The sequence below is a fragment of the Triticum urartu genome, chromosome 7A (assembly GCF_056163025.1).
Source record: "Triticum urartu cultivar PI428250 chromosome 7A, HENAU_Tu73, whole genome shotgun sequence".
NCBI classification, from domain to species: domain Eukaryota; kingdom Viridiplantae; phylum Streptophyta; class Magnoliopsida; order Poales; family Poaceae; genus Triticum; species Triticum urartu.
This window is the reverse complement of record NC_141879.1, coordinates 49791642-49808414: the sequence shown is the minus strand read 5'-3', so window position 1 is coordinate 49808414 and position 16773 is coordinate 49791642. Positions and strand designations below refer to the sequence as shown.

Sequence of the window (16773 nt, the reverse complement as noted above, 5' to 3'; positions counted from 1 at the left end):
TTTAAAATCTATTGTGCTACCAACTTATATTTTTCTACTCATTTTATTCAAATCAACATGACACGTCACACTAATCAGGCTGATTATTAATTTTTTTGAGGGTATCAGGCTGATTATTAATTAACAATAATATCTTGCTTACATCAGCCACCGGCGGCTTAGGATTGAGACTACGGTCCACGGCCCATGCACCAAGTCCACAGAAAACCCCACAGCCATCCTCTCCCTCTACCCCACCCCAACGAGCCCCCCAAAACGCACCTGGAAATCTATACATAACCCCTCGGCCATCCCCCCTACCCCCCGTCCCACCCCACCCCACCCACCTCGCCATCTCCGCCGTCCTCCGCCACACACCGCCATGGCAGCGCACTCCGTCGCCGCCGCGCACGCCACCATCGCGGCCCGCGCGGGCGCCGCCCCCTCCTCCCCGGCGGCGGCCCCGGCCGAGCGCCTGGGCTTCCGCCTCAGCTCGCTCGCCGGCCGCGCCCTCCGCTCGCCGCTCCCGGCGCGCCGGGCCGCGGCGGCCGCCGCCGCCTCCTCCTCCCGCAGGAGCGGCACCCAGAGGGTGCGCGCCTCCGCGGCCGTCGAGACCGTCGAGGCGGCCGCCACGGGCGAGCTGCTCGACAAGTCGGTCAACGCGATCCGGTTCCTGGCCATCGACGCCGTCGAGAAGGCCGTGTCCGGCCACCCCGGCCTGCCCATGGGGTGCGCGCCCATGGGCCACATCCTCTACGACGAGGTCATGCGCTACAACCCCAAGAACCCCTACTGGTTCAACCGCGACCGCTTCGTCCTCTCCGCCGGCCACGGCTGCATGCTCCAGTACGCCCTCCTCCACCTCGCCGGCTACGACGCCGTCAAGGTAACCCTCTCCCCGTCCTCTGCTTCGCCTCGCCGCGGCCCGCGATTCTTGCGTCTGTTATTTTTTTCTCCCTTTCCTGTCCTGTCATCTGTGCCGCCGATTTCTGTTAGTTGGGGCGGCGAAATCGGGAGTAGGTTTGTGCAAAGTTGGATCTTTGTTTGGTGAAACAGTCGAAAGGCCAGATCCTGACTGCTACTATTTTTCTTGGGTCGATCCTGTCATAGTAGAAAACGCCCTACCTTTGTCCAGCTGTCAGAGATCTGTTTCGTTAAATTTATAGTTCCTGTCAAAATTTTGTTGGAAGCTCAGATTGTGCACCTTGGATTCATCACTCATGTTTAGTACAGTAGTTTCTTAAACCTGGAGTAATCTGCTTAGGTGTTTAACATGGCTGATTTACCTCTTATGGCGCCACTGATCTTGTTGTAACCGTGTCCCCTGTTCTGCCGCAGGAAGAGGACCTGAAGCAGTTCAGGCAGTGGGGAAGCTCCACCCCGGGCCACCCCGAGAACTTCGAGACTCCTGGAGTTGAAGTCACCACTGGTCTGTCCATCTCAGCTGAGCTCACAGCAACTCTGACCTGCCATGCCGGAGCATGAGACTAATTTTCCCTTTTGCTTGGCTTATGCAGGACCTCTTGGTCAGGGTATCGCGAATGCCGTCGGGTTGGCGCTTGCTGAGAAGCACCTGGCCGCTCGTTTCAACAAGCCTGACAGTGAAATCGTTGACCACTACACGTAATATTCTGACGTTGTTGTCTTCCGTTTAGTTTGAGTGGTGCAGTGCGTTAACCTGGTATGCAATTTTCTATAGGTACTGTATTGTGGGAGATGGGTGCAACATGGAGGGTATCTTGACTGAAGCTTGCTCCTTGGCTGGGCATTGGGGTCTTGGCAAGCTAATTGTTTTCTATGATGACAACCACATCTCCATTGACGGAGACACAGAGATTGCTTTTACAGAGGATGTGAGTGGCCGCTTTGAGGCTCTTGGGTGGCACACACTCTGGGTTAAGAATGGCAACGATGGTTATGACGAGATCCGTAAAGCCATCCAGGAAGCAAAATCAGTTACCGACAAGCCCACAATGATCAAGGTTACTTTCTTTTATTATCTGATGAAGAATCATCTCTGTTTTGTTGTTGTTGTTGTTGTTGTTGTTGTACAGTTCATCATATTTACCCAAGATTTTGCCCTTTTTAGGTGACTACCACAATCGGTTTTGGATCTCCCAACAAGGCCAACTCATACGCTGTGCACGGAGCTGCATTGGGCACCAGCGAGGTCGAAGCGACCAGGGCAAACCTTGGATGGCCATATGAGCCATTCTTTGTGCCTGAGGATGTCAAGAGGTTTGTCTATTGTGTGTATTGGTTATCTGAATGAGGGTGGTGAACCTGCTTGGTGTCCAGCTTATCATTTCTTTTTGCCTGAACTGTTGTGCAGCCACTGGAGCCGCCATATTCCCCAAGGTGCCGCTCTTGAGGCTGACTGGGATGCTAAGTTTGCACAGTACGAGCAGAAGTACCCAGAAGATGCCGCCACCTTGAAAAGTATCATCACAGGAGAGTTGCCCGCTGGCTGGGCCGATGCTCTTCCTGTAAGTGGTTTGCCATGTTTACTTGTGATACTTTAGCTGATATGTAAACAATGAGATCACTGATGGTAGATTGTTTGATTTGTCCAGCAATACACAACCGAGAGCCCTGCAGATGCCACCAGGAATCTCTCCCAGCAATGCTTGAATGCACTTGCTAAAGTTGTGCCTGGTCTTATTGGAGGTAGTGCTGATCTTGCATCCTCCAACATGACATTGCTTAAGATGTTTGGCGACTTCCAGAAGGATACCCCTGAGGAGCGCAATGTCCGCTTTGGAGTCAGGGAGCACGGAATGGGCGCCATTTGCAACGGCATTGCGCTGCACACCCCAGGGCTCATTCCATACTGTGCAACTTTCTTTGTTTTCACCGACTACATGAGAGGTGCCATGAGGATCTCAGCCTTGTCTGAAGCTGGAGTTATCTATGTCATGACCCATGACTCTATTGGTCTGGGAGAAGATGGTCCGACCCATCAACCCATTGAGCACTTGGTGAGCTTCCGTGCGATGCCAAACATGCTGATGTTCCGTCCTGCTGATGGCAAGGAGACTGCCGGGGCATACAAGGTGGCTGTCCTCAACAGGAAGAGGCCATCTATTCTGGCTCTCTCCAGGCAAAAGCTTCCTCATCTGCCTGGTACCTCAATTGAGGGCGTTGCGAAGGGTGGATACACTATCTCTGACAACTCGACCGACAACAAGCCTGACTTCATCATAATGAGCACTGGTTCTGAGGTAGAGATTGCTGTGAAGGCTGCCGAAGAGTTGATGAAGGAGGGGAAGACCGTCCGCGTTGTGTCATTTGTCTGCTGGGAGCTTTTCGACGAGCAGTCAGATGAATACAAGGAGAGCGTGCTCCCTGAGGCTGTCACCGCAAGGATCAGCATTGAGGCTGGCTCTACCCTCGGATGGCAAAAGTACGTCGGATCCAAGGGCAAGACCATCGGCATCGACAAGTTCGGCGCCAGCGCTCCTGCCCCGAAGATCTACAAGGAGTACGGCATCACCGCGGAGAGCGTCATCGCCGCAGCCAAGAGCCTGTAAGATCGCACACTCGTCGAGGTTCTGTCATCGTTGATGGCAAAGAACAAACACCACACTTGAAGGTCTCGTGCCCAGAAGCTTGGAATAACGGAGGGAGAGGAGGATGCCTGCGTCGGAGCGTGAGTGGTATTTTTAGGCCTGTAATAAACAATGCCTTTTCCATTTGCGTTGTCTTACATTCGATACATATCGCCCCCCTTAGATGATTCGCGGAGGGGGCGAGCCTGATCAAATTGGGGACTGTTTTTTTTGTATTTGTTTACATTGAACTGATAGTCGTGCTTGCGATGCTTCTTTCTCTCCCCAAGATCGTCGCCTCCATGGGTTTTATGCTTTGATGCACCCTTTTAGTCCTTGTAGTTTGCTCATCGTCCCCTTCTCCCATACAAACGGTTTGATGCATATAGTATCATCAATTCAATAAAAATAGAGTGTTTGCCATCAGCTCGTTGTGTTCCTTTTAACTTGTGTATAACTATTTTCTGAACTGTCATATGAAATAAGTATCTGTGAAGTGCCTTGTTCTCCAACCGTTCTTACAAGATGTCATATGAAATATGAAATGTGGCTATAACTATTCCAAGCTTGTCATATGAAGCATCTTACAAAGTGGTGATGGCATCTGGTAGCAATCCCCTACTATGACAGATGTTGCATATGGTTGGTTCGTGCATCCTCTTGCCTGATCTGTACAGCAGCTGGTTGGCTGCACTCCATCACCCAACGTATGTGGAAGGCATGAAGGTGATCTCTTGATCCCTTTGTGTGGTTGGCTCCCCTGCACTATGAGCCAGTGAAGCCAGAGGGCCATCCAGTACGGCTAAGGAAGCTTCTCAGGTCGCAGAAACGCTTGTGGCTAGAGAAAGGGAAGTAAGATAGCCTATCCATATCATCATCCTCTTCCATGTGCTCCCAGCCTCAGGTCCAGATGTGCGTGTCCCATGCCAGAAAGTAACTACAGGACATGAGGCGAAGCCCGTACTCGCTTCCCGCTGCTGCTGGACCGCAAAGGTATCAAGTTGCCGAGTATACGCGAGGGACAAGATGGAGTGAAAAGCCTTGTGGTGTCCCAAGATCTTCTTGCCGTGAAATAATTCCCGGTGCCTTCCAAGTCTACGCAACCGATTGCTGTAAAAAAACCCAACGCCACCACTCCATCCCCCGGTGCATTTCAAGCCTATGAAACTGATCATATAGATATGCACGTTTTGCTTTGTGTATATAAGGACAATCACCTTCCGCCGTTGCTAGGATTTGGAACTGAGAGGCACGGAAGAGGCCGATATTTATCGGTTCGGATGGGAACCGGCCGGTGACATGAAGGGTGCCTCGCTGGCCCACCGCATTGCATGGCTTGTGTACTCGTCAATATTGATTTTATCTTCACCTTTATGTGTGATAAAGCTATATATACTTTCCATGTCATAGGTACTCATTGGTTGCACACCGCCCAAACATAAACCAACATATTGCATATAATGGACACATGATGGCTAGCCTGACAGTGTAGTTGAAACCAGGGTACTGTATCATGTTGTGCTGAGTTGGTTGGAGGTCCTCGGTTTCATGGTGTACATCCAGATCCATCTCTCCTTTCAAGTCCCTGTTTCAGCCTGAATGGTTGTCTTATGAAAAGCAAATCACTCTTCTAGTTAAACATGCTAGAACTTGCACAAAACAGACCCAATATATTTCTCAACAGAAAAAAAATGCTCACATGAGAAGATCAGTCGACCGAGGAGCGCAAGTACTCCCTGCTGCTAGGTAGCCACCCTCCCCTCCCTGCGCCGCTGGCCGCTCCGGCCGCGGCGGCCACCACCCCGCGCCCAGCATGGGCGCGCCGCCCCACCGCCCCGCTTCCGCCTTCGATCCGCATGGCCGCCCTGCTCCTGGCGCCGACCCGCGGGTCTCCCCGGCGCCCCCTGCTCCATCCCCGCCCGAGATCCCGGGCCATGACGCGTCTTCAATGCCGGATCCGGCGGCCCCGCCGCGCCTGCTGCTGCGGGGAGGCTGCTCTATGGCGCCTACCTCGGAAGACCCGATGGATCTCAGCCCCCACCCCCCAGCCCGACGCCTTCAATCCATCGTCGTCGTCCCATCCCCAGCGGCCGACCATTCCCCTTTAGGAATGGACGGTGACTGGACCGAGGTCTCCTCGCGCAAAAGCCGCAAGGCAACCCTGGATTCGCCGGTTCCTTCAAAGAAGAGCGCGGCTCTGTGCTCGGACCGGCGGCCGAACTTCAATGCGGTGGGTGGCCGAGAGGCTTTCTTAAGCCGTTTCCGCGGCCGCTGTTTTCGCTGCCTCAGCAAGCACCACCGTAGAAAGGACTGCCACGACCCTCTCCGCTGCGTGATCTGTGAGCTCTGCGGCCATTTTGCCAGAGAGTGCCCCCAAAATCCACGAAACGGCCATGGCGGTCCTGCCTCCAGTAGGTTAGGTCCGCTCCCTCCTCGCTCCTCGGTCCACTCTCGCCTTCGTTTCCCCACCCCACCTCCACCACCGCTGGTACCTCCATCCCCGACGACTGTCGGCATGGCTGAGCTCAGCCTGGTCGACCCGGCCAGGCGTCCCCGCGCAAGCCACAAGGTCAGCGAGTCCACCCCGGCCATCGAGCAGAGCGTCTTCTTCCTTCGACGCCACGCTGTCACGCTGCGCGCGGCCGACGGAATCTGCGCCACCTCGCCCATGGCGGTGGGCCGCGCTTTTGAGGCACAGCTGTGCATCCCACCGCATCACTTGCGGGTGACGGCGCACAACCCAGAAGACTTCTTCATCATCTTCACCCAGGCTGCCCACCATGACAACGCGGTGCGCCGCGGCTCCCTGCGCGTCGACGGCGTCAACTTCAACATCGCGCCCTGGTGCGAAAACGACCATGCTGGCCATCGAGCATCTGCCTCAGCAGTACCGGACCCTGGAGGGCGTCCACGAGGTGTTCGGAGACAAGGTGCGCATCGACAGGCTTGACAGCCGCACGCTGGAGCGCGACCACACCAAAAGCTTCGCTTGCTGGGTGTGGGTCTGGGACATGGCGTTCATCCCCACCCGGCACACCTACTGGAAGCTACCTCAGGGCGCCGGCCGGGTCGAAGAGATGGAGGGCCACTCGCCGCCCGATCGGCGTGTCGCCCTGCCGCCCGGCGCCGAGCGCTACGACCTCCTCATCCACGTCGACAGGGTGGAGGATTGGTCCCCCCGCTCTCCTCGCTCCTCCCACTCAGCTCAAAGCGGCCTACCCTCCTCCGACTCCGACCACGACGACAGCTTGCCGTGCACCTACACGGGCACTTGGGTCATGCATGTGGAGGACGGCCAGATGGAGGAGCGCCATCGTTGCCTGCAGCGCGCGCCGGTGGTGGACACGGGCTGCCGTGGCCTTCCCCGTGGTGGCCCCCGTCGTGATGATGAGGGGACGGGAGGCGGCGGTGGCGGTGGCCGGCGCTCCTGGAAGGACGCGCTGCTTGGGCGCGGGCGCGGCTCCAACGCCTCGTCAGGAGCGGATGGGGCCACCAGCAGAGTGCGCCGGCACAGCCGCTCCCCCCACCCCCACCCGCCGCCCTGGAAGCTCAAGAAACCACGACCAACATGGCGGCCGTGACCGTTCGTCCGGCAAGGCATACCCAAACAAGAAGAAGAGCGGCAGCCAGCGACTGGCAAGTCAGGTGCACGTGCCCACGCCTACTCCTCCCGCACGTGCACCTGCCCCCGACGGCGTCGACGAGTTCTTCGCCACGACTGACAAGGCCATCCCCGCCCCCCTGCTCTCCGGGGACGTCGTCGCGGCCCAGCTCGACGAGATGATCGCGGCATCGACGGCCGTGCCCCTTGACTTCGATGAGGGCGCAAGAAAGAGGAGGGGCATAGAAGCAGTGGAGATGCCGGACGCATTCAGCCCCACGCTCTCTGGAGCGTGCCACAACCCGGCCCTCCTCAGCTGCCAGGCGCCCACGACCGTGGCCACGGTTGCCGTCCAGCTGGGCGAGGTGACGCAACAAGTTCAACACCTGGAGATTGTAGAATCATCTGCTGCACCGCGACGCCTCTTCTGCGACAAGCCGACCCCCTGCTCGCCCAACCGCCATCCAAGCATAGCTCTGCTCCACCCAAGGTCCGAGCTACGTCAGTTCCCCCGCCGCGTCAGAGCGTGCGTCAGGCGGCCCAGAACTGCAAGGTGCCCGTGGCGCAGCGCGGCTCGCTCCGCCTGGTCCAGGGGCTCGGCCTCCTTGGCCCGAAAGAGAAGATGACGAAGAAGGCTGCGGAGGCGCTCGTGCGCAGGTTCGATGAGCCTCTGTCCGATGAAGATATCGCCGTCATCGCCAAGCTCACCAGGCTGGGCAAGGACGCTCTGCGTATCGCTGCTGGCCTCAACGGGCCGGAAGGAGTCACCGAGGAGGCCATGGTTTAGTTATGTTAGGAACCAATCTGTGTTGTAGCTGTAGCAGTAGTTTCCGGCGATGGCCAGCACTCGGCTGGTCGGAGTTAGGTTTGCTTCTTTCATGTAACAGTGCAAGGCTGAGGCCGGTCCGGCGCCGTCGTGGTTTGGGGCCTATTGGTGGTCGACGGCGTCCCCCGGAGAGCTGGATGGTGTACCTGTTCGCCTTTAGTGTTTGTAGTCGCCGGAGAAAACCATCAGTGTCCCGATGAATGACGAACTTCACTCCCCCCCGATCATGAGCTGGAACGTACGTGGTTTGAATTCGCCGGCGAAGAGAGAAGCGGTTAGAGAAGTAGTTGCTGCTCACCGGACCGCCATTCTGTGCTTGCAAGAGACCAAGATAGACGTTTGGTCGCCAGCCCTCGTCCGCGAAATTGGTGGACAAACGCTGCAGGGCTGCGCTGTCATGCCCGCCATCGGCACGCGCGGTGGCATTGCCATCCTATGGAACAAAGATCTTGTAGATGTCGTCACCCATGCTGTTGGCCAATTTGCTGTCACGATCAGGGTCACCGTAGCTAGAGGCCACACACCCTTTTGGCTAACCACGGTCTACGGACCAAACGACGACGCAAGCAAAGAGGTTTTTCTCGCTGAGATCTCGAGCACGGCCCCGCCCATGTCTGAACCTTGGATAATCTGCGGTGATTTCAAACAAATCTACGAGGCAAGGGAGAAGAACAACCTCAACCTCAACAGAAGGCTGATGGGCCGCTTCAGGGGGCCATTGATAGAGCGGGTATTCGACAACTCAAATGCAGCAACCGCAGGTACACCTGGAGCAACGAGCGCGACAATCCAACCTTAGTGGGCATCGACAAATTCTTCTGCAACGTACCATGGGAAACCCGTTTTCCCCTGACCATGCTCATGGCCGCCTCCACTGCCTGCTCCGACCATTGCCCGCTGGTGCTGTCCGATGCGGCGGGACCCCGCTGGCGCAAATGCTTCAAGTTCGAGTCCTTCTGGCCGCGCTTCCCGCGCTTCACGGATACGGTGACCGCGACCTGGGCGCGGCCAGTGGCTGCCTCATGCGCATTCACCCGCCTTCACGTCAAGCTTGCTCGTATGGCCAGAGACCTACGGATTTGGAGCCAGGGCCTCTTCGGTGATGCAAAGCTGCAATTCCATATGGCCTGCGAGGTCATCTTGCGCCTCGACGAGGCCCAGGAAAGGCGCCAGCTCTCGTCGGCTGAACGCGACCTGCGTAGGAGCCTCAAGCTCAGATTACTGGGGCTGGCAGCGATTGAGAGATGCAGGAAGAGGCAGGCCTCCAGGCTCACCTGGCTACGCTCCGGCGACGCCCCAACAAAGTTCTTCATGGCAAAAATCTGCTCGCGGAAGAGAAAAAACTTCATTCACTCTCTGAAGGTCAATGATACAGTAGTCACGGCGCACAGCGACAAAGAAGCAGCAATTCACAACCACTACGACAGCATCCTGGGGGCTACAAAACAGCGCTCGTCTACGATTAACTGGGGCCAAATCCACATGCCCACAATCCAAGGTGGTGGGCTGGATAACCCCTTTTCTGAAGAAGAGGTGTGGGCGGCGATTCAGGCATCTCCGGCAGAGAAATCCCCTGGGCCAGATGGCTTCAACGGCACATTCTTCCGATCGTGCTGGCAGATTATCAAAGTAGACGTCATGCAGGCCTTCAATCAATTCTACAACCTGGCGGGCAACAATTTTGGCTTGCTCAACTCCGCAATCGTAGCCCTAATCCCCAAGAAAGACGGCGCGAACGACATCAACCACTACCGTCCGATTAGCCTGATCCACTCCATCGCTAAGCTAGTCTCCAAAGTGCTGTCGATCAGGCTCGCCCCAATCGTCCAACGCATCATATCGCCGGCCCAGACAGCTTTTCTAAAAACAAGATGTCTTCATGACAGTTTTGTCTACGTCCAAAATTGTGTGAAAGCTCTGCACCGGAAAAAGACGCCGGCTGTGCTCCTCAAGTTAGACATCTCCAGGGCCTTCGATAACGTTTCATGGGAATATCTGCTTGAGCTCATTGTGAACCTAGGTTTTAGTGCGAGATGGCGGGATTGGATCACCATGCTGCTCGCCACCTCATCGTTGGCCTTCCTCCTCAATGGCGTCCATGGCAAATCCATCATGCATCGGCGCGGCCTACGGCAGGGCGACCCCCTGTCGCCGCTCCTGTTCATCCTTGCGATCGATCCCATCCATCGCCTCCTCAAAGCGGATGAAGAAGAACTACATATTACGCTAGTGCCAGGCAGGGAGATCAAATTTAGGGTTAGCTTATATGCAGACGATGTCATCATCTTCGTGAACCCCATTAGAGAGGAGATTGACTACCTTATGGATATGCTTGAGAGCTTCGGCGATGCTACGGGCCTGAAGATAAACAACACCAAGTCTACGGCATCTCCGATTTGCTGTTACGACGTCGACCTCAGCACGATGCTCCAGTCTTTTGGGGGTCCGATCGCGCAATTCCCGACCAGATACCTGGGGCTTCCACTCACAATTGGCCGGCTTAGGCTAGTGCATCTTCACTTCATACTGGATAGAATTCGGGCTAGATTAGCGGGCTGGAAAGGGAAAATGCTCTCCATGGCCGGGCGCAGAGTCCTTGTCAGATGCTTCCTCACCGCCATGCCAACGTTTGCCCTTACGGCCCTCAAAATCCCAGTGAAGCTGCTGAAAGAAATAGACAAATGCAGACGTCGCTTCCTCTAGGGACACGATCAGGAGCTCACCGGCGGCAGCTGCAAAGTGAACTGGGCTCGGGTCTGCTCCCTGATCGAGCACGGAGGCCTTGGCATCCTCGACCTGTCCAAGTTCAGCCGTGCTCTCCGCCTTCGCTGGCTCTGGCACACCTAGAAAAGCCCGGAGCGCCCATGGGCAGGAACAGAACTGCCATGCGATGCCTCCGATCACGCCCTCTTTAGTGCGGCAACAAAGGTGACTATAGGCAATGGCAAGATGGCTAGCTTCTGGCACACGGCTTGGATCGATGCGCTTCCGCTGAAGATCCTCCACCCCAACCTCTTCAAACACTCCAAAAGAAAGAACAGATAGGTGGCGCAGGCACTTCTCGAAGACCGCTGGGTTTCTGACCTAGCGCACGGCGACGTCAGTTCTATAGCACATGACGTGCTCAACTTACACCGCCGGCTGCAATCATACCATCTCCAGGAAGCCAACCAAGACCAGATCGCCTGGAATATTGAAGCATCCGGTCAGTACACGACTCACTCTGCCTACCGCACCTAGTTCCAGGGCTCTGTGCAGACTCAGTGTCGCGAGCTGATCTGGAACACCCGCGCGCCTGCAAAGCTGAAGATCTTTGCCTGGCTGCTCCACCAGAACGGGCTCTGGTGCAATGATAGGCTGCAGCGGCGAGGATGGCCGAATAGCTACTTCTGTCAGTTATGCCTCCGAAACCTGGAAAACTCCGAGCATTTGTTCTGGCTTTGCCCCCTCACGGCGGCAACCTGGAATGCTATTGCTGCATGGAAGTGCTGTCGTGCACTAGGCCAGCAATCCTGGATCAGCAACGCAACCTCTCTTGACAAGTTCAAGGCTATGTCAGATGCAACGCCTCCATCCCACAGGAAAGCGATCAGGTCTCTCGCAATGCTTGTCCTTTGGAAGATCTGGCAAGAGAGGAATCATTGTATATTTAGGGCAAAAGAGGCCAAGGTGGAAGACACTCTCAACGAGATCAGGAGAGAGCTAAGCCTCTGGCAACAAGCCGGCATCAAGTCAATTTAGAGCCCTTTCGGGGACCCGCCAGGAGAGTAGACTAGTGGCCTGTGCCTGGTGGCACCTTGCTTTCTTTTCTCTCTGTTCTTCTTCTTCCTTATTTTCCTTGATCTTCGGATCTCCACCTTATTGCTTTGTCATCTGCTCCCTGCTTATGATCAATGAAACACCAGCCTTCGCTGGTCCTTCAAAAAAAATGCTCACATGATCATACCCGAACTTGGAAATGTTTTTTTGGAAAAAGACTAACAAGGAGGTAATTAAACATGGAAAACTAGTTTGTTGTTCCAACATTAGACATTTGACTTATATATGGAGATTAAACATAGAACTACATGATCCATTACAACCTATTAGTAATTAGGTTTGCGCTGAAAAATCCACCTATTTATTCTACTTTGACCTAGGGGAAATACATCGACTTCTCTGTAACTTCAGAATTATATTATTCTTTGGATGTGGGTACCTCGGGTCAGAGAGTGATCAGGCAACAGGTTGCGGTGCCTGCACTTGTCTTCGAGGCTGCAGGACTACAATGCCACATTGATAGAAGCGAGAGGATATACATGATAAATTGATCCCAAAACATGGTCACCTAGCCATAAAATAGCTCCCGATGCCCTATCAAGCCTATGCAAATTGTATAGAGGCAATAGACGTTTCCTACCCTCTGGATGTAGAGACGATATCCGTTCATTGTTGTTAGGAATTGCAACTAATTAAGAGGTTCGGGAGAGACCGATATTTATGAGTTGAGAAGTTGTGCACACATAAAGGTGCCCTCCCGATCCACCGCATTGCACCGCTTGTGTGCACTTCTACTAGTTTAGCACATGCGGTGCTCTTCTATAGTCAGCTTTTGATTTGATATCTTCGCCTTTATGCAGGCGTCATAAGCATTCATTAGTTGCACGCCTCCCAACTCATAATTCTCACAACGAAATTGCTTCACTTACTGATCTTCTTTTTGAAACGAGGCAAAGATTTTCCATTTTTATTGACTAAGAAGAAGATAGTTGCCCGGTTAATTAGAGGAAAACTAGGTGAAAAACCACACAACTCGCAAAACCTCACAAACCACTACCAAGAAAACATTGACGAGGTCACACCTTGGCGTCATCGTCACCACTTCTCCTCACGTAAGATCCTACGACTTCCCCGCAAGCATCAAACGACAAGGCACACATTGTAGAGGCAGAAGGGGCCACGTGAAGATTCTGTCAAATGAAGAACACACTCGCCTGTAACAAGGCAACATCGGATCTAAGAATATACAAGCAATGGAGCACTATGCAAGGCTAGCGCCGTGAAGGATCATCGAGAAGGGACATCCACCGCTTGTCATTGTTGCCACAAGGATCCATCGTGCAGCTTCAACTCCACCGCAGCAAATGGACCATCATGGGCAAGAGGACACGTCGCAGAGACGACTACCACAACCTCACTGCAGCCCCATCGTCGCACACCCACATAACTGCTGCCACCCGAGCCACACCGATGACCACTATGCAAGCCACGGGTCTCTCCAGCTAGATCCAATTCCAGGACAGTGCCCCAAGAGGGAACATGGCATCAAGATGCCGTCATTGTCCTGGTCTGAGACCTCGGGCCTAGGGTTTCTCCCGAAGCAATGAGGGTAGGTGTCAGGACCCCGATTCCAAGTCACATCGATCTAGCCGGTAACACCTCATATCAATTTGCGGCCTCATGCACGGTATTCCCACGGGTGTCGCCTTACCATGGCCCGGGACCGTTTGCGCCTTTTGGCTCATGTATATGATAGTGTCGCTAGCATCCATATGACAGAGAACCCGGTCCGACATGGCTAGTCGTGAACCCAAAGCGGCACAAACCTATGGGGACATGCATACATGAATCACATCGAGCATGTCGGTCAACAGCATGTGAATTCGGGCTGTAGCACTGGGCTAACAGGACTCCGGATGTCACCGCGTGACATTTCCCCGAAGGGACAGACACAGGAACGAAGTGAAACACATGCCGGCCAGTCAAGTGTCCTGAGCAGTAGTGCTGGGCTAGCAGGACTCCCGTGAACCGGGCTGTAGCGGACTACTATGGCTCAAGGAGGCACTAGACTACATTTCCCCATAAGAGAGGCTGCCAAGGATAAACAACTAGATTGTCGGATCCCACACATACCAAGCATTTCAATCATACACACAATATGCTCGATATGTGTAAATACAACATGGCATCACAACAAAACTCTACAACTCAAGTACTTTATTTAAAGGCTCCGGAGAGCCATACATAACATGTTCATACAGGTAGGAGTCACATGACCTGACACTCAAGTCATACAAGCATACAAGCACATGCGGAAGCAAATAAGTCTGACTACAGACACTAGAAAGAAAGAAGGCTTAACGAAGCCTGTCTATCTACATAGGGCCCTCCATGGCCAGAATCACCACCTGGGTGGCAAGTTACTCATCGACGTCGAGGTCTACGTAAAACCCATCGGAGGGGGCGGTGTTGTCGTCTGAAAACAGTAATTAAAGCAACATGAGTACAAAGGTACTCAGCAAGTCTTACAACAGATCCTACTATACATGCTCATTCTCAAGAAGGTGGTGGGGTTAATGCAGCAAGCCAGCTTTGACTCTTGGCTAAGCTATCCTACGAGACACCACTAGTAAAATAGTTTTCGCACACGAGTCCACCAATCACCAACACAATACTCCACCGTGGATCCTCCCTCGTCATCCTATGAGAGGGCCATCCTCGGTACTCACACTTATCTTGAGTCTTTTAGTAGTAACCATTAACTTGTCTATGAACTGTATAGGCCACCAAGTAGTCCTTTACCGCGGACGCGGCTATTCGAATAGTTTTATACTCTGCAGGGGTGTACTTCATCACACATGTTTCCACCACTTAGCATCAGCACACGACATGTGCTCGGCAGACTTCAAGCGAAAGCCGACGTGGGTGTAGACCACGACCTGACTAACCACACAAGTCTCTAGTCTAGGTTTATCGCCTATTCGGGTTCCATCCGCAAGGAAATCCGGCCGGGGTGTCCTCAACGGCCCCAAACGATGTGTGCAGGGTTCCCGAGACACCAAACGGGCGACTCGGTACATCGTGCCACGGTGTATCTACCGCATCATAGCCCACCCCTGGGGTCAGCGCTACGCACGGCCACCAACACATAACCTATAAACACCAGAAACTAGTTGCAACTCCTGGACAGAGGATGAGAGGGGTCAGTAAGTCGAGCGGGGTCATATTTCAGGGCCCAATGTGTGGTAGTAGCTGAATCTTAAATCACGCATACATATCTCAGTTCTTAGGGACGGCCTCAATGAAACAACCCACCATGTACTCCTACATGGCCTCTCATCGATACCTTTACCAAATCATGTTCAACACATCCCTCACATTACCGACGTAATCATTTCACTCTAGCCCATCATCCAGATGAACCAGACCTGACACAACTCTAAGCATAGCAGGCATAGCAAGGTAGGAAACACATACATGGCTCAATCAACTCCTACACATGCTAGTGGGTTTCATCTAGTTACTATGGCAATGACAGGTCATGCAGAGGATAAGGGTTCAACTACCGCAGCACACAACAGTTTGAAACGTTGTTGTCTTAATGCAGTAAATGAGAGCAGGAGCATGAACATGGGATTGTATCGATATGATCAATGGGGCTGCTTGCCTGATGGAGTAGTAGTAGGGTACTGCCCTTCAGTTGGATACTCGGAAATATCCTCGGAGGCAGAACCTACCACGAAAGACACCACATAACACAATCATCACATGGCAATATGCAACAATATGATGCATGCTATGACATGGAAATATGAGGTGTCCTGGCTAATGCATTGTGAAACAAGTTGGTTTGAGTCCATTTGAATCAAGGATTCAAATGGAAGCTTATGTTCTTAAGCCATATAAGTGCATTAGCTTGTTTCACCTAAACAGCAGGGTTAAAGTGTTTTGTCATGCATAAAACCATTACAGATGGAAAGATTGAATTTTTCTGATCAAATTTCATATATAAATCTTTGCATTTGGAGTTACAGATTAAAAGTTATGAATTTTTGAAGTTTGTAATATTTTCTGGAATTTCCTGTATATGAATAATTCCAGTAATTGAATTATTGCGTCAGGGTGACGTCAGTGGTCAACGGGGCCGGTCCAGGTCAAACCTGACCAGTGGGACCCGCGTGTCAGTAGTTAATTAACTAACTAAATTTAGTTAGTGCTAATCTAAGTTAATTAGCAGAGCGGTTCCACTTGTCATAGACTCAGGGGGAGTCAACCTGGGCCCACACGGGGGCAACCAGGGTCAAACTTGCCGGCGTTTAGCCGCCGGCAAGGCCAGACGCGGCAGAGCGGTGCGGGTTTCGTGCTCCGGCGACCAAAACGACGGCGAAGCACATCTATGTGATGCGGGGAGTGAGCCGTGTCGAGTGGTGGCAGTGGGGTGGACGGAAACATCGCCGACGACGAGCTGTCCGGCTGCCGGAGCTCGGGTGAGGTCGAACCCGAGGCTACGGGGCACGGCGAGGCGCGTGGAGAGGTGCTATGGGCTTCTGTGAGTGCGGTGAGTGCGTTGGTCACGGTGGTGTGGCCGGTGGGTGGCCGGAGTCACGTCGGCGACGAGCTCGACGGCGGCGGGTCCGGGTGAACATGGTGCGGTACATACAATGCAGGAGGGGGTTAACGGAGAGGGGGAGGACGGAGCTGAGCTCACGGCGGTTGCAGCAATCGTCGAAGCGGGCTCGGGGAAGGCCGGAGCTGAGCGGGGTGACGATGGCGATCTTGGCGGCCGGAGTTGGGGGAGACGGGGTCGGGGGCGACTCCAGAGCGGGCGAGCGCTCGGGGCTCGGCCTGCTCGATGTAGTCGACGATGGCGGAGCGAACGGACACGGTGACGCGGTACGGAGACGACGACGGACGCAGTTATCACGGTGGCGCGGGCGCGTCAGCATCGGCCATGGTGGGAGAGGGCGAGGGAGAGAGGCAGAGGAGTGAGCGAGGTGTCTGCGGGGTCAGGGCGACGACGTGGAGCTCGCCCAGGTGTCCAGGGGCGAGGGCGGCAAGCA

At 54.1% G+C, this 16773-nt stretch overlaps 1 protein-coding gene and 1 long non-coding RNA gene across 2 annotated transcripts in view; one reads left to right on the top strand and one right to left on the bottom strand.

The window, feature by feature from the left end:
- The first annotated feature begins 311 nt into the window (after positions 1-311).
- Positions 312-3803, top strand: LOC125520637 (transketolase, chloroplastic). The gene is made up of 7 exons (XM_048685601.2): positions 312-865; positions 1318-1408; positions 1497-1602; positions 1679-1961; positions 2069-2217; positions 2312-2465; positions 2553-3803. The coding sequence occupies exons 1-7, from the start codon at positions 362-364 to the stop codon at positions 3507-3509; spliced, it is 2244 nt and encodes a 747-aa protein (XP_048541558.2). The 5' UTR covers positions 312-361; the 3' UTR covers positions 3510-3803.
- Positions 3483-16773, bottom strand: part of LOC147957593 (uncharacterized) — a 53683-nt gene continuing 40392 nt past the window's right edge. The window contains exon 2 of the long non-coding RNA XR_015611444.1: positions 3483-3733. This is a non-coding gene — a long non-coding RNA (uncharacterized LOC147957593). The remainder of the gene's footprint in view (positions 3734-16773) is intronic.

Bases quoted from the DNA above. Each gene is read 5' to 3' on its own strand.
- LOC125520637 (XM_048685601.2), top strand. From the start codon at position 362: ATGGCAGCGCACTCCGTCGCCGCCGCGCACGCCACCATCGCGGCCCGC. The intron at 1,962-2,068 runs GTTACTTTCTTT...TGCCCTTTTTAG, and splicing joins ACAAGCCCACAATGATCAAG to GTGACTACCACAATCGGTTT. The intron at 2,218-2,311 runs GTTTGTCTATTG...ACTGTTGTGCAG, and splicing joins GTGCCTGAGGATGTCAAGAG to CCACTGGAGCCGCCATATTC.